Source organism: Oreochromis aureus, linkage group 15 (assembly GCF_013358895.1).
Source record: "Oreochromis aureus strain Israel breed Guangdong linkage group 15, ZZ_aureus, whole genome shotgun sequence".
NCBI lineage: Eukaryota > Metazoa > Chordata > Actinopteri > Cichliformes > Cichlidae > Oreochromis > Oreochromis aureus.
Genome location: NC_052956.1, coordinates 29,912,772 through 29,933,373, shown reverse-complemented (window position 1 = coordinate 29,933,373; position 20,602 = coordinate 29,912,772). Strand labels below are relative to the sequence as shown.

Here is a 20,602-nt window from a genome sequence, read left to right as displayed (position 1 = left end):
ATTTGTTTGGGGCTGACTTTTCTGTTCATTTTAAGCAGCAAAAGTGAGGTGCATGTCTGTGTGCGTGTGTATGGAGCCCCTGGCTCAGTCACTATAGCAACCAGGCTCACACCTGCCTGCCTAACGAGCTCTCTCTCACTCTGCCAAGATTCATCTTGAACACTTCTCTTTCAACAGCTGCTGTGTCCACAGTGTTTGCTCTACAGCCATCATTTTACCCTCAAAATGAAGCCATCGTTGTTCTCTTTCCAACAACGTGTCTTTCAAAGCTCAGAGATGTAAACCTTTAAAACTGTGTGGATCCAAGTGGAGGGACCATATTTTAGTCATTCAGTGATTCAAAGAATATGAACTTTTAATATTCATTCAGATGTTTTCTGACTCTAAATAGTCTTTTCTCATTTTTAGGTTTTTCTAATTTACATTTAAAACATTTTCAGCTGTTTTCAACTTCTTCTCTGTGGATGTCAGCTTTTAGCAGTTCAGCTTTTTGTTTTCAGGTGCAAATTTCTGTATTTTTCATCTCATTCAACATTTTTAACTTAAAATTCAGCAATTAATTCATTTCAGCGCATATATTCAGATTCAAGCATTCACACTGCAGTTTCTTCAGAAAATGCACTTTCTAGTTATTATATATATTCTAATCTTTATTATTATTATATTCCGTGATATTTTTTTTTTGTACTGTATCTCCTTCAAAACCGTTCAACTTAGAAAAACCATTCAAACACCGTTAGATTCCTCTTCTTTTGGACATGACTGCTTCTATTTTTCTCATTTTTTAACATTTATATTTTTAATTTTATTCAACTTTTTCAACAAAAATTTCCCATGTATTTCAATGGGGAGACCCTTCAAATCCTCATTCAACTTACTCATTTTCAAACTGTATCTACTTCAACATACGTTGACATAGAGCCACCATTCAAACTTTAAAACGAAGACAAGACATTCAACTATTCAAATTGTATTTATCTTTTCAATATCTGTTATACTTTTCTTCAGTTCCAGTTTAAGTTTCATGATGTTTTTTCAGCCGTTTCAGAGTTTATAATGGGTGTGTATGGGACGGAATGTTGGGGCTAGAGTGAGACAGCTCAACTGCTAGAGTGAGAGGAGCGAAAAAATTAATCTTAAAATCTTTTTAAAACTGCTGCTGTGTCCACAGCGTTTGATCTACAGGTATGATTTTACCCTCAAAACGTAGCCATCGCTGTCCTCTTTCATCCAATGTGTTTACTATTGTACTAGGTGTTATGGTTCTTTCATAAATGTCACCAAAGCACAGCCTCCTCCTCCAACTCCTCCATAGACTCCAATGTTAAAGTGGCTCAGAAAGTTCCTTTGAAAATCAGAAGAGCAGGCTGTCTTTACACTGTCACCACGTCCATATAATAAACTCCACAGGCATGAAAACTGAGAATTAGGTAGACTAGACATTGCTGCCGCTCACGGTGAAAGAATTTTGTCAATACGACATGTACTTTTCATTTGGGAAGGATTTGTTTGGGGCTGACTTTTCAGTTCATTTTAAGCAGCAAAAGTGAGGTGCATGTCTGTGCGTGTGTATGGAGCCATTGGGTGCAGTCACTATAGCAACCAGGCTCACACCTGCCTGCCTAATGAGCTCTGTCTCTCACTCTGCCAAGATTCATTTAAACACTTCTCTTTCAACTGCTGCTGTGTCCACAGTGTTTGCTCTACAGCCATCATTTTACCCTCAAAACGTCACCATCGTTGTTCTCTTTCCAACAGAGTGTCTTTGAAAGCTCAGATATGTAAAGTTTTTAAACTGTGTGGATCCAAGTGGAGGGATCACATTTTAGTCATTCAGTGATTCAAAGAATATGAACTTTTAATATTCATTCAGATGTTTTCTGACTCTAAATAGTCTTTTGTCATTTCTTATGTTTTTCTAATTTACATTTAAAACATTTTCAGCTCTTTTCCAACTTCTTCTCTGTGGTTGTCAGCTTTTAGCAGTTCAGCACTTTTGTTTTCAGGTACAAATTTCTGTATTTTTCATCTCATTCAACATTTTTAACTTAAAATTCAGCAATTAATTCATTTCAGTGCATACATTCAGATTCAAGCATTCACACTGCAGTTTCTTCAGAAAATGCATTTTCTAGTTATTAGTGTGAATGCTTGTAAAAGCATTCACAGTATTGTTGTTGTAATCTTTATTAGTGTGAATGCTTGTAAAAGCATTCACAGTATTGTTCTTCTAATCTTTATTATTAGTGTGAATGCTTGTAAAAGCATTCACAGTATTGTTGTTGTAATCTTTATTCTATTTTATTATTATTATCTATTCAGACGTTTTTGTACTCCTACTCCTTCAAAACCGTTCAACTTAGAAAACCATTCAAACACCGTTAGATTCCTCTTCTTTTGGACATGACTGCTTCTATTTTTCTCATTTTTAACATTTATATTTTTAATTTTATTCAACTTTTTCAACAAAATTTCCCATGTATTTCAATGGGGAGACCCTTCAAATCCTCATTCAACTTACTCATTTTTAAACTGTACTACTTCAACATACGTTGACATAGAGCCACCATTCAAACTTTAAAACGAAGACAAGACATTCAACTATTCAACTTGTATTTATCTTTTCAATATCTGTTATACTTTTCTTCAGTTCCAGTTTAAGTTTCATGATGTTTTTTTCACCCGTTTCAGAGTTTATAATGGGTGTGTATGGGACGGAATGTTGGGGCTAGAGTGAGACAGCTCAACTGCTAGAGTGAGAGAAGCAAAAAATTAATCTTAAAATCTTTTTAAAACTGCTGCTGTGTCCGCAGCGTTTGCTCTACAGGTCTGATTTTACCCTCAAAACGTAGCCATCGCTGTCCTCTTTCATCCAATGTGTTTACTATTGTACTAGGTGTTATGGTTCTTTCATAAATGTCACCAAAGCACAGCCTCCTCCCTCCAACTCCTCCATAGACTTTCAATGTTAAAATGGCTCAGAAGGTTCATCTGAAAATCAGAAGAGCATGGTGTCTTTACACTGTCACCACGTCCATATAATAAACTCCACAGGCATGAAAACCGAGAATTAGGTAGACTAGACATTGCTGCCGCTCACGGTGAAAGAATTTTGTCAATACGACTTGTACTTTTCATTTGGGAGCGATTTGTTTCGGCTTGACTTTTCTGTTCATTTTAAGCAGCAAAAGTGAGGTGCATGTCTGTGTCCGTGTGTATGGAGCCATTGGGTGCAGTCACTATAGCAACCAGGCTCACGCCTGCCTGCCTAATGAGCTCTGTCTCTCACTGTGCCAAGATTCATCTTAAACACTTCTCTTTCAACTGCTGCTGTGTCCACAGTGTTTGCTCTACAGCCATCATTTTACCCTCAAAACGTCGCCATCGTTGTTCTCTTTCCAGCACCGTGTCTTTCAAAGCTCAGAGATGTAAACTTTTTAAACTGTGTGGATCCAAGTGGAGGGTTCACATTTTAGTCATTCAGTGATTCAAAGAATATGAACTTTTAATATTCATTCAGAGGTTTTCTGACTCTAAATTTTCTTTTCTCATTTCTTAGGTTTTTCTAATTTACATTTAAAACTTTTCAGCTATTTTCCAACTTCTTCTGTGTGATTGTCAGCTTTTAGCAGTTCAGCACTTTTGTTTTCAGGTTAAAAACTCTGTATTTTTCATCTCATTCAACATTTTTAACTTAAAATTCAGCAATTAATTCATTTCAGTGCATACATTCAGATTCAAGCATTCACACTGCAGTTTCTTCAGAAAATGCACTTTCTAGTTATTATTATTATTATATTTTATTATATATTCAGACGTTTTTGTAGTCTATCTCCTTCAAAACCGTTCAACTTAGAAAACCATTCAAACACCGTTAGATTCCTCTTCTTTTGGACATGACTGCTTCTATTTTTCTCATTTTTAACATTTATATTTTTAATTTTATTCAACTTTTTTCAACAAAAATTTCCCATGTATTTCAATGGGGAGACCCTTCAAATCCTCATTCAACTTTACTCATTTTCAAACTGTATCTACTTCAACATAGGTTGACATAGAGCCACCATTCAAACTTTAAAACGAAGACAAGACATTCAACTATTCAACTTGTATTTATCTTTTCAATATCTGTTATACTTTTCTTCAGTTCCAGTTTAAGTTTCATGATGTTTTTTCAGCCGTTTCAGAGTTTATAATGGGTGTGTATGGGACGGAATGTTGGGGCTAGAGTGAGACAGCTCAACTGCTAGAGTGAGAGGAGCAAAAAATTAATCTTAAAATCTTTTTAAAACTGCTGCTGTGTCCGCAGCGTTTGCTCTACAGGTCTGATTTTACCCTCAAAACGTAGCCATCGCTGTCCTCTTTCATCCAATGTGTTTACTATTGTCCTAGGTGTTATGGTTCTTTCATAAATGTCACCAAAGCACAGCCTCCTCCCTCCAAGTCCTCCATAGACTCTAATGTTAAAATGGCTCAGAAGGTTCGTTTGAAAATCAGAAGTACATGGTGTCTTTACACTGTCACCACGTCCATATAATAAACTCCACAGGCATGAAAACTGAGAATTAGGTAGACTGGACATTGCTGTCGCTCACGGTGAAAGAATTTTGTCAATAGGACCTGTACTTTTCATTTGGGAGCGATTTGTTTCGACCTGACTTTTCTGTTCATTTTAAGCAGCAAAAGTGAGGTGCATGTCTGTGTGCGTGTGTACTGAGCCATTGGGTGCAGTCACTATAGCAACCAGGCTCACACCTGCCTGCCTAACGAGCTCTGTCTCTCACTGTGCCAAGATTCATCTTAAACACTTCTCTTTCAACTGCTGCTGTGTCCACAGTGTTTGCTCTACAGCCATCATTTTACCCTCAAAACGAAGCCATCGTTCTTCTCTTTCCAACACTGTGTCTTTCAAAGCTCAGAGATGTAAACCTTTAAAAGTGTGTGGATCCAAGTGGAGGGATCACATTTTAGTCATTCAGTTATTCAAAGAATATGAACTTTTAATATTCATTCAGAGGTTTTTGACTCTAAATTTTCTTTTCTCATTTCTTAGGTTTTTCTAATTTTATTGAAAACATTTTCAGCTATTTTCCAATTTCTTCTGTGTGATTTTCAGCTTTTAGCAGTTCAGGACTTTGAATTTTTAAACTGAAAACAAGTTTTTTTCATCTCATTCAACATTTTTAACTTAAAATTCAGCAATTAATTTATTTCAGTGCATACATTCAGATTCAAGCATTCACACTGCAGTTTCTTCAGAAAATGCTTGTAAAAGCACACAGTATTGTTTAGTTATTATTATATATTATTATATATTCCGTGACGTTTTTGGTATCTATCTCCTTCAAAACCGTTCAACTTAGAAAACCATTCAAACACCGTTAGATTCCTCTTCTTTTGGACATGACTGCTTCTATTTTTCTCATTTATAACATTTATATTTTTAAAATTATTCAACTTTTTTCAACAAAAATTTCCCATGTATTTCAATGGGGAGACCCTTCAAATTCTCATTCAGCTTACTCATTTTCAAACTGTATCTACTTCAACATACGTTGACATAGAGCCACCATTCAAACTTTAAAACGAAGACAAGACATTCAACTAATCAACTTGTATTTATCTTTTCAATATCCGTTATACTTTTCTTCAGTTCCAGTTTAAGTTTCATGATGTTTTTTCAGCCGTTTCAGAGTTTATAATGGGTGTGTATGGGACGGAATGTTGGGGCTAGAGTGAGACAGCTCAACTGCTAGAGTGAGAGGAGCAAAAAAAATTAATCTTAAAATATTTTTTAAAACTGCTGCTGTGTCCGCGGCGTTTGGTCTACAGGTCTGATTTTACCCTCAAAACGTAGCCATCGCTGTCCTCTTTCATCCAATGTGTTTACTATTGTACTAGGTGTTATGGTTCTTTCATAAATGTCACCAAAGCACAGCCTCCTCCCTCCAACTCCTCCATAGACTCCAATGTTAAAATGGCTCAGAAAGTTCGTTTGAAAATCAGAAGAGCAGGCTGTCTTTACACTGTCACCACGTCCATATAATAAACTCCACAGGCATGAAAACTGAGAATTAGGTAGACTAGACATTGCTGTCGCTCACGGTGAAAGAATTTTGTCAATACGACCTATACTTTTCATTTGGGAGCGATTTGTTTCGACCTGACTTTTCTCTGTTCATTTTAAGCAGCAAAAGTGAGGTGCATGTCTGTGCTCAAGTGTATGGAGCCATTGGGTGCAGTCACTATAGCAACCAGGCTCACACCTGCCTGCCTAATGAGCTCTCTCTCTCACTGTGCCAAGATTCATTTTAAACACTTCTCTTTCAACTGCTGCTGTGTCCACAGTGTTTGCTCTACAGCCATCATTTTACCCTCAAAACGTCGCCATCGTTGTTCTCTTTCCAACAGAGTGTCTTTGAAAGCTCAGATATGTAAAGTTTTTAAACTGTGTGGATCCAAGTGGAGGGATCACATTTTAGTCATTCAGTGATTCAAAGAATATGAACTTTTAATATTCATTCAGATGTTTTCTGACTCTAAATAGTCTTTTGTCATTTCTTATGTTTTTCTAATTTACATTTAAAACATTTTCAGCTCTTTTCCAACTTCTTCTCTGTGGTTGTCAGCTTTTAGCAGTTCAGCTTTTTGTTTTCAGGTACAAATTTCTGTATTTTTCATCTCATTCAACATTTTTAACTTAAAATTCAGCAATTAATTCATTTCAGTGCATACATTCAGATTCAAGCATTCACACTGCAGTTTCTTCAGAAAATGCATTTTCTAGTTCTATTTTTTTTTTATATATTCCGTGACGCTTTTTTGTACTGTATCTCCTTCAAAACCGTTCAACTTAGAAAAACCATTCAAACACCATTAGATTCCTCTTCTTTTGGACATGACTGCTTCTACTTTTCTCATTTTTAACATTTATATTTTTAAAATTATTCAACTTTTTCAACAAAATTTCCCATGTATTTCAATGGGGAGACCCTTCAAATCCTCATTCAACTTACTCATTTTCAAACTGTATCTACTTCAACATACGTTGACATAGAGCCACCATTCAAACTTTAAAACGAAGACAAGACATTCAACTATTCAACTTGTATTTATCTTTTCAATATCTGTTATACTTTTTCTTCAGTTCCAGTTTAAGTTTCATGATGTTTTTTTTCAGCCGTTTCAGAGTTTATAATGGGTGTGTATGGGACGGAATGTTGGGGCTAGAGTGAGACAGCTCAACTGCTAGAGTGAGAGGAGCGAAAAAATTAATCTTAAAATCTTTTTAAAACTGCTGCTGTGTCCGCAGCGTTTGCTCTACAGGTATGATTTTACCCTCAAAACGTAGCCATCGCTGTCCTCTTTCATCCAATGTGTTTACTATTGTCCTAGGTGTTATGGTTCCTTCATAAATGTCACCAAAGCACAGCCTCCTCCCTCCAACTCCTCCATAGACTCTAATGTTAAAATGGCTCAGAAAGTTCCTTTGAAAATCAGAAGAGCAGGCTGTTTTACACTGTCACCACGTCCATATAATAAACTCCACAGGCATGAAAACTGAGAATTAGGTAGACTGGACATTGCTGCCGCTCACGGTGAAAGAATTTTGTCAATAGGACCTGTACTTTTCATTTGGGAGCGATTTGTTTCGCCTGACTTTTCTGTTCATTTTAAGCAGCAAAAGTGAGGTGCATGTCTGTGAGCGTGTGTACTGAGCCATTGGGTGCAGTCACTATAGCAACCAGGCTCACACCTGCCTGCCTAACGAGCTCTCTCTCACTCTGCCAAGATTCATCTTAAACACTTCTCTTTCAACTGCTGCTGTGTCCACAGTGTTTGCTCTACAGCCATCATTTTAACCTCAAAACGAAGCCATCGTTGTTCTCTTTCCAACAGCATGTCATTCAAAGCTCAGAGATGTAAACCTTTAAAACTGTGTGGATCCAAATGGAGGGATCCTATTTTAGTCATTCAGTGATTCAAAGAATATGAACTTTTAATATTCATTCAGATGTTTTCTGACTCTAAATAGTCTGTTCTCATTACTCAGGTTTTTCTAATTTACATTTAAAACATTTTCAGCTATTTTCCAACTTCTTCTCTGTGCTTGTCAGCTTTTAGCAGTTCAGCACTTTTGTTTTCAGGTGAAAATTTCTGTATTTTTCATCTCATTCAACATTTTAACTTAAAATTCAGCAATTAATTCATTTCAGTGCATATATTCAGATTCAACATTCACACTGCAGTTTCTTCAGAAAATGCACTTTCTAGTTAGTGTGAATGCTTGTATTCACAGTATTGTTGTTGTAATCTTTATTCTATTTTTTATTATTATTATAGATTCCAGACGTTTTTGTAGTCCTACTCCTTCAAAACCGTTCAACTTAGAAAACCATTCAAACACCGTTAGATTCCTCTTCTTTTGGACATGACTGCTTCTATTTTTTCATTTATAACATTTATATTTTTAAAATTATTCAAGTTTTTTCAACAAAAATTTCCCATGTATTTCAATGGAGAGACCCTTCAAATCCTCATTCAACTTACTCATTTTTAAACTGTATCTACTTCCACATACGTTGACATAGAGCAACCATTAAAACTTTAAAACGAAGACAAGACATTCAACTATTCAACTTGTATTTATCTTTTCAATATCTATTACACTTTTTCTTCAGTTCCAGTTTAAGTTTCATGATGTTTTTTCTGCCGTTTCAGAGTTTATAATGGGTGTGTATGGGACGGAATGTTGGGGCTAGAGTGAGCCAGCTCAACTGCTAGAGTGAGCGGAGCAAAAAAATTAATCTTAAAATCTTTTTTAAAACTGCTGCTGTGTCCGCGGCGTTTGCTGTACAGGTATGATTTTACCCTCAAAACGTAGCCATCGCTGTCCTCTTTCATCCAATGTGTTTACTATTGTACTAGGTGTTATGTTTCTTTCATAAATGTCACCAAAGCACAGCCTCCTCCCTCCAACTCCTCCATAGACTCTAATGTTAAAATGGCTCAGAAGGTTCGTTTGAAAATCAGAAGAGCATGCTGTCTTTACACTGTCACCACGTCCATATAATAAACTCCACGGGCATGAAAACTGAGAATTAGGTAGACTGGACATTGCTGCCGCTCACGGTGAAAGAATTTCGTCAATAGGACTTGTACTTTTCATTTGGGAGCGATTTGTTTCGACCTGACTTTTCTGTTCATTTTAAGCAGCAAAAGTGAGGTGCATGTCTGTGAGCGTGTGTACTGAGCCATTGGGTGCAGTCACTATAGCAACCAGGCTCACACCTGCCTGCCTAACGAGCTCTGTCTCTCTCACTGTGCCAAGATTCATCTTAAACACTTCTCTTTCAACTGCTGCTGTGTCCACAGTGTTTGCTCTACAGCCATCATTTTACCCTCAAAATGTCGCCATCGTTGTTCTCTTTCCAACACCGTGTCTTTCAAAGCTCACAGATGTAAACCTTTAAAAGTGTGTGGATCCAAGTGGAGGGATCACACTTTAGTCATTCAGTGATTCAAAGAATATGAACTTTTAATATTTATTCAGATGTTTTCTGACTCTAAACTTTCTGTTCTCATTTCTTAGATTTTCCAAATTTTAATTTAAAAACTTTTCAGCTCTTTTCCAACTTCTGTGTGGTTGTCAGCTTTTAGCAGTTCAGCACCTTTTTTTTCAGGTGCAAATTTCTGTATTTTTAATCTCATTCAACATTTTTAACTTAAAATTCAGCAATTAATTCATTTCAGCGCATATATTCAGTTTCAAGCATTCACACTGCAGTTTCTTCAGAAAATGCACTTTCTAGTTCTATTTTATTATATATTCCGTACGTTTTTTGTAGTCTATCTCCTTCAAAACCGTTCAACTTAGAAAAACCATTCAAACACCGTTAGATTCCTCTTCTTTTGGACATGACTGCTTCTATTTTTCTCATTTTTAACATTTATATTTTTAATTTTATTCAACTTTTTTCAACAAAAATTTCCCATGTATTTCAATGGGGAGACCCTTCAAATCCTCGTTCAACTTACTCATTTTCAAACTGTATCTACTTCAACATAGGTTGACATAGAGCCACCATTCAAACTTTAAAACGAAGACAAGACATTCAACTATTCAACTTGTATTTATCTTTTCAATATCTGTTATACTTTTCTTCAGTTCCAGTTTAAGTTTCATGATGTTTTTCAGCCATTTCAGAGTTTATAATGGGTGTGTATGGGACGGAATGTTGGGGCTAGAGTGAGACAGCTCAACTGCTAGAGTGAGAGGAGCAAAAATTAATCTTAAAATCTTTTTAAAACTGCTGCTGTGTCCGCAGCGTTTGCTCTACAGGTCTGATTTTACCCTCAAAACGTAGCCATCGCTGTCCTCTTTCATCCAATGTGTTTACTATTGTCCTAGGTGTTATGGTTCTTTCATAAATGTCACCAAAGCACAGCCTCCTCCTCCAACTCCTCCATAGACTCTAATGTTAAAATGGCTCAGAAGGTTCGTTTGAAAAGCAGAAGAGCATGGTGTTTTTACACTGTCACCACGTCCATATAATAAACTCCACAGGCATGAAAACTGAGAATTAGGTAGACTGGACATTGCTGCCGCTCACGGTGAAAGAATTTTGTCAATAGGACCTGTACTTTTCATTTGGGAGCGATTTGTTTCGGCCTGACTTTTCTGTTCATTTTAAGCAGCAAAAGTGAGGCGCATGTCTGTGCGTGTGTATGGAGCCATTGGGTGCAGTCACTATAGCAACCAGGCTCACACCTGCCTGCTTAACGAGCTCTGTCTCTCACTGTGCCAAGATTCATCTTAAACACTTGTCTTTCAACCACTGCTGTGTCCACAGTGTTTGCTCTACAGCCATCATTTTACCCTCAAACGCGTCGCCATCGTTCTTCTCTTTCCAACAGCGTGTCTGTCAAAGCTCATAGATACAAACTTTTTAAACTGTGTGGATCCAAGTGGAGGGATCACATTTTAGTCATTCAGTGATTTAAAGAATATGAACTTTTATTATTCATTCAGATGTTTTCTGACTTTAAATTTTCTTTTCTCATTTCTTAGGTTTTTCTAATTTCCGTTTAAAACATTTTCAACTATTTTCAAACTTCTTCTCTGTGGATGTCAGGTTTTAGCCGTTCAGCACTTTTGTTTTCAGGCGAAAATTTCTGTATTTTTCATCTCATTCAAAATTTTTAACTTAAAATTCACCAGTTAATTCATTTCAGTGCATACATTCAGATTCAAGCATTCACACTGCAGTTTCTTCAGAAAATGCACTTTCTAGTTTATTTATTTATTTATTTTAATGATTGAGCTCCTAAAGTCTATTATGATTTAGACTTAGGTCTTATCTTCAGGCTTGGAATAAAAGCATGCACCAATTAGTGGTTCACTCAAATAGTAAGCAGTCACTATTATGAGGAGAAATTTGCATGGGCCACGGTAGCCTGCCAACATCTCTGCAACTGAAAATACTATCAGAAGTGCCTGAAAAGTCTTAGGAATTAGTACGAGATAAAAGACCGTGGTTTAACAGGCAGAGCGTGACAGGATGTGCTGCTTCTAAAGAGGAGTTTTTGGTCTATTAAACCTCAAAGACATTTGTTTCCTCCTCCATCTTCAGGTCCAGCACCTGACACTGATGACCATGGAGCTTCATGCAAGAACCCGCCGTGACCTCGAACCTGACCCTGAGTTCGACCCCATATGTGCCTTATTCTACTGCTTCAGTTCAGATACCCCCCTGCCTGATGTAGACAACACCCAGCTCACGGGGGCCATCGTGGTAGACAAAGACCATCAAGGTTCCAGCCAAGGTGAAGCACACGAGCGGTGTTTTCCTCCGAGAACATGAGGTTCACTCACTAGTTTAAAAGCCACTAGATAATTGGCTGATTTTTCTGTTTCTAATCGCTCCCGCAGGATGCAGAGGAAGAGCACCGTTGCTGGTCAGATCAGGTGTTTCTGGGCTGCAAGTGACATATGCTGCTGATGAGAAGATGCTGTTTGACGTGTTGGTCACCATCATGAGGAGGTGTGTGCAGCTGTTTTATGAAAGGAAACCGAGGGCGGAGTTGCTGCAGCTGTAGTGCATCATTACTATCATTTAAATTTGCCTTAATTGTAGATTTTACACCTCCTACAGGGGTGGGGGTGGGATTTGCTGTGAGAAATGACCTTCTGCTAACATGGTCTGTTCTGTCAGATTTGACCCGGACATCTTGGTGGGCTACGAGGTGCAGTTGCATTCCTGGGGCTACCTCCTTCAGCGGTCCTCAGCACTTGGAGTGGATCTCTGCCAGCAGCTGTCACGAGTGCCAGGTACAGCCAGGAGCCACTGAAATTAGTCCCTACTGTAGTACCCAGTAGGGTAGTTCAGGGGACGCAGACATGTGGAGTAAAGATTTGGGGGTTTTGAGAGGAAGCTGCTTTCAGCCGCTCCCTTGCCCAAAAACCACAGCAGGTAGCTCTGCATGTTCGATTTAGACACAAACAGTGACGACTTAACCTCTACACCCTCAGGCACACTGAAGAAGGGAGTCTGAAAGTAGGTGAATAAAATCAAAAAACATACCTGATTGTAATTTAAGATTGTCTTCTCATGCAGCTCTAATCCATTTTCACAGCAGCTACTTTTGGCCATTATGCTCGCCCGCCTTCTCTAGTCTGTCGAAAAGATGTTTCTTCCATTTGATTACTTTTTTATTTTGTGGATGAAGTCATAGGGAGCCAGATCAGATAATTTAGTACAGGTGGTTAGCCAGGGTTGCACAGTAGTGCACAGTTATGATCAGTTATGCCAAAAGGTCTCCCCCCCCCGTCCACGTGGGCAGCCAGACCCTGGCAGTCAAATGTGCACAGCCTATGAAGAGAGTAAGCCACGCCACGACAGTGAGAGTCACTTGTCTCAAAAACTGTCAGTTTAGCGTTCATGACTCAACAATAAAGGGAGAGATCCATCTGCTGACCAAAAAGAACACAAACACGCGTCTCATTTTGCCAAAAGACATCTTAATGATTCCAAAATTCTCTGCAAAATATTCTGTGGATTGAAGGAAGAAGAGTTGAACTTATTGAGTCCTGTTACATCTGGAGTTGGCTATTACGAGAACATCATGTCATCAGTTAAACACGGTGGTGGTAGTGTGATGGTCTGGAACTGCTTTGCTGCAACTTCTAATTGATGGAACCATGAGCTCTGCTCTCAATGGAATATCTGAAGGAGAATGTCCAACCATCAATTCATTGCCCGAAGCTCAAGTGATGTTACGTATGAGGAGAATGATTTGAAATGCCTCTGAAGAAAAACAAAAGTGAAGGTTTTGGCGTGGCATAGTCACAGTTCAGATTTCTATTCAAATTCAGATGCTTTGCCGTGGCCTTAAACAGGCCATTCATTTTCCAAAACTTTCATATGAGGCTGAATTAAAAGTTGCTTTTTGACATGGAGCAGGTAGGCTTTGAGAACATTTTCCCTTAATGCATGACACTATCATTTAAAAACTGCATTTTGGATTTAGTCGGGTTGTCTTTGTCAGATTTTAATGTTAGACAGTCCGAAACATGTGATAAATATGGAAAAAACTAAAGTGACAAAGGGGGCGAATACGTCTTCCCATCTTCCTGTCTCACTAGGTGTGAAATTCCCTCTTAAAATGTGCTTGTGACTCATCAGGGTCAATCCACAATTAGAAGCTGGCACTAAATGTGCAGCCACATATTAAACACGCGCAGTACTTTACTGTGCATCCCTGTTATTGAATCTGACAGCGTGAGTTTGGCTAATGAAAGCCAGTACATCGTGTGTGTGTTGGATCTGGTACACACTGTATGCACACATTGTAGGTAATATAAGTGCAAACGTGTAGCCCCATTTTTGTGGTGTGCCTGTGACTGAGTCTTGATACAGCATGTATGTGTATGTGTTTGCCTGTATAAATGTGTGAACGTGTGATTCCCTGTGAGTGTGTGTGTGTGTGTGTTTGTGTACTTGAGCTGAATGGAGAGCCTCTGGCGGCTTCCCTCCTCTGTAATCGGCTGCCTGTCTGGCTCTGTGCGTGTCCTCAGGTGACTCCAAAGAGAACCGCTTTGCTGCAGAGAGGGATGAATACGGAGCCGACACCATGACAGAGATCAACATCATCGGGCGCATCACCCTCAACCTGTGGAGGGTGATGAAAACTGAGGCAGGTGTCCCGGCATGACCTCCTCACAGCTTTTGTAGCTCATGACCTACTTTCTGTCTTTCCACTTGTTTTTCCAGCACGGCTCTCCCCACTTTACTTTTTCTGCTGCTGCTTTTTAGTGACTCTTATTTTTTTCATAGCATATCAATCCTTTACTAAACTACAAACTATAAAGTGAAGCTCTCGTATTAACAAATAAAAAATGTTATCATCAAGTAGTTATTGTCTTTACATTCCCTCATCCTCTGTGACTCCAGTTTTCTCTGTCCTGTTGTTTGATTCTATTTACTGTAAGCTGCTGCTGTCTGAAGTGTTCCAGTTGTTTTGCAGCTTTATGCTGTGTGCTCTGCTGCTTTTTGATTAAAACTGCTTTTTCCCCTCACCAGAGAATACACAGAGATTCCCTCAGTCAGCTAGGATTGGTTTACAATGGCCACTGTAGTGTGAGATCAGCTGCAGTCAGCTTTCAGTTAGGACTAACTAGTAAAAGACTGGGTACAATTAGCCCAGTTATCCCATCTATATATATCTATAGATATAGATATAGATGGATAGATATGGGTCTGGAAAGGGTTCCAAACCATTTTTAAGTGAAGCATGGTGAGAACCATCCGTCCATGCAAAAAAGAAATCATGTTTAGTGTTTTGCTTCCCTGCCATGATGTTTCTGGTTTCTAAATATTCTTCGAGTGAAAAAGCCAACATTTCTAGTCTGAGCCTTTGGAACTGCTCATAGTCCATCCACAAAAACACTACAACGTGTGATTAGTGGTCACATGTAGACACTTTAGACATTTAAGTAAGCTAACCCTCTGTTGTAAAAGATTCAGAGTTTTAGTTGAAGCGAGGAACAGTTAACCCTTTGTGCTACTCTTTTACTTGCGTTCTGTTATTGCTGATATTTGATTCTGATCCATAAATTGTGTAAACGTCAGAGAGAGGCAGTTTTGAAAAATAGAGCTAGAAAATGTTTTTTCTTTCCTTCTTCAGGTGACATTAAACAACTACACTTTTGAAAACGTGGCCTTCCATGTGCTCCACCAGCGCTTTCCTCTCTACAGTCCCCGCACTCTGTCTGACTGGTTTGACCACAACACAGACTTGTACAGGTTTGTGCCAGGGTCAAACACAACCAACTTTTTGGACATTACCTTACATGAAATTAAAAGATGTAGCACAAATAAATGGTTGTAAATTTCTCATAATTGACTCTTCCCTTGAAGCCAGCTCTGTATCTCTGGCTGATATGATTATCCTGTTTGTGTTACTCTAGATGGAAGATGGTGGATCACTATGTGAGCCGTGTGCGTGGCTGCATGCAGCTCCTGCAGCAACATGACATCATTGGCAGAACAAGCGAGCTGGCCAGGCTATTTGGAATTCAGTTTTTCCACGTTCTGACCCGAGGATCACAGGCATGCACACGCACACACACACTCACAATTCCCAATAATTTTTATTTCAGTCCTCAAATAGATTGGTAGAAGACACAGGCAGGGCATTTCTATGGAAAATCCAAGTTTGTGGTTTAGTTCAAATCGACCGAGGTAAATCTATGCTGGTTAGCTAATAGTTGACTGTTCAGGTAGATAAAGTCCCTTTGATGCTCTCTGTGTGAGATAACTGCAGAGTTTTTTAGTTTTGAAACCTCAGGTTCAGTCATGGGGTGAGAAAAGTTTAGAGCATGCTTCTGTCTCACAGTGCTGTGTGAGCAGGGTTTTAACCATGTTGGGGAAAATGTATGAGAACACTTTAAAAACCCAGTTCTGTGTGCTGCAGCCTGAAATCTATCAGTGGGTAATAAAGTGGGTTGTACAGCTGATGACCGTCTTCATGTCAAAAAATGCTGATGAGTGTGCGGTGAGAAAGTGGGATGAAATCATGTCGCAGTATCATCAGCATTTGGATGTTAACAATGGATCAAATTAGTGTGTGTGTGTGTGTGTGTAATTTTAAAATTGTCCAGTAATTCTCATCCAGTTTTGGAGGTGTTTATCTGCTCTGCTGGTTTAGCGTTAGGCTCACTGTAGACGAGCCACGCCTGTGCTGATTTGATCACTGCTGACTGCTGCACAGATTTCCGTGCACACTGACACTGACGTGCTCTCACATCATGCAGTTGCAGCCTCAGAGCACAATGGGAAACTGTGTAGCCTCTCAACTGGTGTCACAGCTGTTTGGCTCAGAGGTTGACTAAACAATATGACATTTAATCTGTTAACAGAGTAAATGTGTGGCTGATGTTGATGTTTTCCAGTTGGAGAGATCACTGCCTACACATGATTTGAAAGCCCTCTAATCTTGGACTGTTTTGATTTAAAAGAAATGAAGCAGCCTCTTGGATGAAGGGTGAAACATCCAACTGCTGCTTCCTCGAGTTCTCAAGGCGACCATGACGGATGACTGAGAAGTTACACAGACAATTTGATTTAAATATTAACTAACACAAAAATACTACTTAGAGAGACAAATACATCTGCTCTGCAAACAGGGATGATGCTGCGCCCGTAAAACGCGATCTTGGCTCAAGAGTTGGCAGTTCATCTTGTAATCAGAAGGTTGCCGGTTCGAGCCCCGGCTCGGACAGTCTCGGTCGTTGTGTCCTTGGGCAAGACACTTCACCTACTGGTGATGGCCAGAGGGGCCGATGGCGCGATATGGGAGCCTCGCTTCTGTCATTCTGCCCCAGGGCAGCTGTGGCTACAACTGTAGCTGCCTCCACCAGTGTGTGAATAGTGGAATTGTAAAGCACTTTGAGGGTCTCGAAAAGCGCTATATAAATGCAATCCATTATCATCATTATCATTATTATTATTATTATTATTATTATTATTATTATTATTATTAAAACATTTTAAAAACTGCAGATTGAATACAACCTGATACGGGGGTCTGATAACACCTTCCTAAATCTGAATCAGCTCCAGCAGGATATGAGTGTTTCTCTGACTTCCTGTACAGACTGAATGCAGCTGGAATCGGTTTGACTTGATTGCAGCTTTTTGTGTCTTTCCTGTGCTGCTGCTTCCACCTGCCAAGTATGAACTAAAAAGTAAAAAAACCTAAAAACTCTGAGGTACTTAAACACAGCGAGCGTGCTCCAGATGTGATTGGCATTTAGTTCTGTGTTGTTGCCTCAGACTGATGGGTTTTTATGTCCCATTTAATCTTGTTCTGATGCTGAACTCCACTCCCTCATTGGACGCTGACATCATTAAGAGTTTAGTTTTTCTACTCTGGGAATATTTCCTGTGAACAAAAATCAGCAACACTCTGTCTGTGGGACGTCTTCATCTGCAGCACGCAGACAACTCACATAAGCAGGTGCTAACTCATGCAGTGATTTAAAAACAGTAAATCCTTAAAACCCGTTCTAAAACTGCCTTGATGCTGATCCAGGAAAAGCTAGTATGAGTTGAGCAGCTGCTGCTAAGCTAGCAGTAACAGACTGACAGTGATGTGTTAGGGCTTCAGACTTTTCCAGCATTGTTTTACAAAAGAAACTTTGGTCAGAAATCCCAGTGTGTATCCCTCTGTTTTACATTTAACATCTTGATCTTTTTTGGGACATCATGTTTACACTTTGTGGCCAGAAAGTAGTTTTGTCTTTTCACACCTGCTTAGCAGGTGGTAAAAATTCCAGTCAGATGTATGAAGGAACAAAAGGAATAATAAGTCAAACTTTGTTTCCTCCTCTTGTCTTTAGTACCGTGTGGAGTCCATGATGCTGCGTGTGGCCAAGCCCCTAAACTACGTCCCAGTGACGCCCAGCATACAGCAGCGTGCCCAGCAGAGGGCTCCACAGTGCATCCCTCTGGTGATGGAGCCTGAGTCCCGCTTTTACAGCAACTCGGTGGTCGTGCTGGACTTCCAGTCGCTCTACCCTTCCATTGTCATCGCATACAACTACTGTTTCTCCACCTGCCTCGGCCATGTGGACAACCTGGGAACGTAAGGACATGACAGGCCCACACAGCTACAGCGTGTAGGGAACTCACTCAGGCAGCACGTCTGCCAGGAAAATCTCCCTCTGGCAGCGGCTTCCTCCCCTCATTATTTTTAATGGAACAGACACGCTGAGAGCTCGGCATGTTGTTCACAGCTCAGGGCAGCGAGCAGCGCAACTTAAGACAGAGTTTAGGTTTTCAGCGAGATTTGTGTAGTTGCATAGCAACAGCAAGGAGCCGTGAACACTTCTTTCCACATGCATATGTCTGCTACATTGAAGTAACACAAAAAGAGTGGTTTGTGGCAGGCGTGCACAGGCTTCATCCTCAGCAGAGTCAGTTCAGTGGGGTGCTGTAAAACGTAGCAGTTCAGATTTCTACCCGAGCATTTTTCTCACTTGTACCTGACGCTGGCTTTCCATACAGTAATATTCACTTTACGAGTAAAATGTTAACTGATTGAACTGGTGTTCTTGTTCACGTTCTGTCTCAGGCCCGATGAGTTTAAGTTTGGCTGTACCTCCCTGCGAGTCCCTCCTGAGCTCCTCTACCAGCTCCGCAACGACATCACCGTGTCGCCTGGTGGCATCGCCTTCGTTAAGGTACAGCACCCTCATCACCATGACCGTCATCTCTGACGAGACCTCACCAACCTCTTAGTGTTGGTGTCGTGATGGATCGTCTTATTAGTTGCTGTGAAGGGCGAGCGCGTCCTGAGAAAACCCCCTTTGTGATCTCTGTGCTTCCATTCATTCACTGCCTGATTGCTCCACATTGCCCGTTTTTCCCCTTTTGTGCTACTTAAGCAGCTCTTACAGTAGATCAGGAACATCTTTATTTTCGTTATTCACACTGAGAGATATTGTGGGTCTAAAGCCAAACTTCTAAAGCGCTTTTTACATTCTAAGTTACAGCATTTCCCCATGCTGCAGATCAGGCCCATTTTAGATCCTTCTTAGAGTTTTGGTGCAACCCTAGTTTATCTTTCTGCATTGTAAAAAAATTCAGTATTTTAAATGATCTGTGTTTTCTTTGTTCTAGTCTTCAGTGCGTAAAGGTGTCCTGCCCATGATGCTGGAGGAAATCCTCAACACGAGGATCATGGTGAAGCAGTCCATGAAAACCTACAAGCAGGACAAAGCCCTGACGAAGCTGCTGGATGCACGGCAGCTCGGACTCAAGCTCATCGCCAACGTCACCTTTGGATATACCGCTGCTAACTACTCTGGACGCATGCCCAGTGTGGAGGTAGGCTCATCAGCAGCTGCTATATGGTCTCTGCACTGTGCACTCCCAGTAAGATACCACTATAATCCATGAAAATAGTTGTGTGTTTTTTTTCAATCAAACCATTTTCTCTGTATTATTGTAGGGCCTTTACCTTGAATCAGTGTTGCTGTGAATCTAGTTGTAACCGCTTTGCTCCAATATTTATTAAATCTGCTTTGTCCAGGTTGGAGACAGCATTGTCCACAAAGCCAGAGAGACCCTGGAGAGAGCCATCAGGATGGTCAATGACACCAAGAAATGGGGAGCGCGTGTCGTGTACGGAGACACCGACAGGTAAGCAATTTCACAAGACTTTTTGACTTTTTCTTAGATATAAATAAATAGTACGTAAGACCTCTGCGAAGTGTTATTCACTGTCAGTGGTCATCGTGCTAGGCCTAATCAGTGTTTGTGTCCTCACATGGGAAACCTGTAGTCACTGTTCCATTATCTGCACAACAGGCAGGTTTACAGGTTGTACAACATTAGTGACAAATTCATAACTTCACTCGATAGTTTCCAACTGTGTGTGAACATGACCAGCAGCTTTGTTGTGTGTCACTACGCTGTGATGATGTGCAAGTCTGATTGTACCTGGGCCGTGTTCTCATGAACACTTGCACCAATTATCTAACAGCTTTCGTTTTCTGACAGTCCATTAAAGAAGAGCTGTTGCTGTGTTTGTCAGGCAGTGATTTGGATTGTTTCTACCTGCAGTCTCAAATAGAAGAAGAAGCATGAAGTTTTAAACTGCAGCATGCTTTGCGTATATGGGACACACTTTCCCCCCCGACTCACTCGCCTACATGGGATGTGTTCAAGCATAGAGCCAAACGCGAAGGCTCTCAGAGCGTATCGTGTACCACTGTAGTATGTAGTACGGGTTGTTTGATAAGAATTAGTAATGAGCCTTGTGTGTTTTTGTGTGTTTGCCAGCATGTTTGTTTTACTGAAAGGAGCCACCAAAGAGCAGGCTTTCAAGATTGGCAAAGAGATTGCAGAAGCAGTGACTGCAACCAACCCCAAGCCTATCAAGCTCAAGTTTGAGAAGGTAGATATACACACACGTATGCGCACATACATGTGCGCACATACATGTGCACACACACAAAGGGAGTGAGAAAGACAAGGTAGTGGCCTCTCTCTAACATCTGTTCACTGTGATTTTTCCATCTCCACACATTAGATGT

At 39.9% G+C, this 20,602-nt stretch overlaps 1 protein-coding gene across 1 annotated transcript in view; it reads left to right on the top strand.

The window, feature by feature from the left end:
- The window catches only part of rev3l (REV3 like, DNA directed polymerase zeta catalytic subunit), a 39,847-nt gene that overhangs the window by 14,331 nt on the left and 4,914 nt on the right, over positions 1-20,602 (top strand). Inside the window, exons 5-15 of the mRNA XM_039598906.1 lie at positions 11,634-11,826; positions 11,933-12,044; positions 12,216-12,331; positions 14,078-14,196; positions 15,187-15,305; positions 15,470-15,611; positions 17,903-18,147; positions 18,637-18,745; positions 19,185-19,391; positions 19,597-19,706; positions 20,349-20,463. Of these exons, the coding sequence (XP_039454840.1) occupies positions 11,634-11,826; positions 11,933-12,044; positions 12,216-12,331; positions 14,078-14,196; positions 15,187-15,305; positions 15,470-15,611; positions 17,903-18,147; positions 18,637-18,745; positions 19,185-19,391; positions 19,597-19,706; positions 20,349-20,463 (1,587 nt within the window). The remainder of the gene's footprint in view (positions 1-11,633; positions 11,827-11,932; positions 12,045-12,215; positions 12,332-14,077; positions 14,197-15,186; positions 15,306-15,469; positions 15,612-17,902; positions 18,148-18,636; positions 18,746-19,184; positions 19,392-19,596; positions 19,707-20,348; positions 20,464-20,602) is intronic.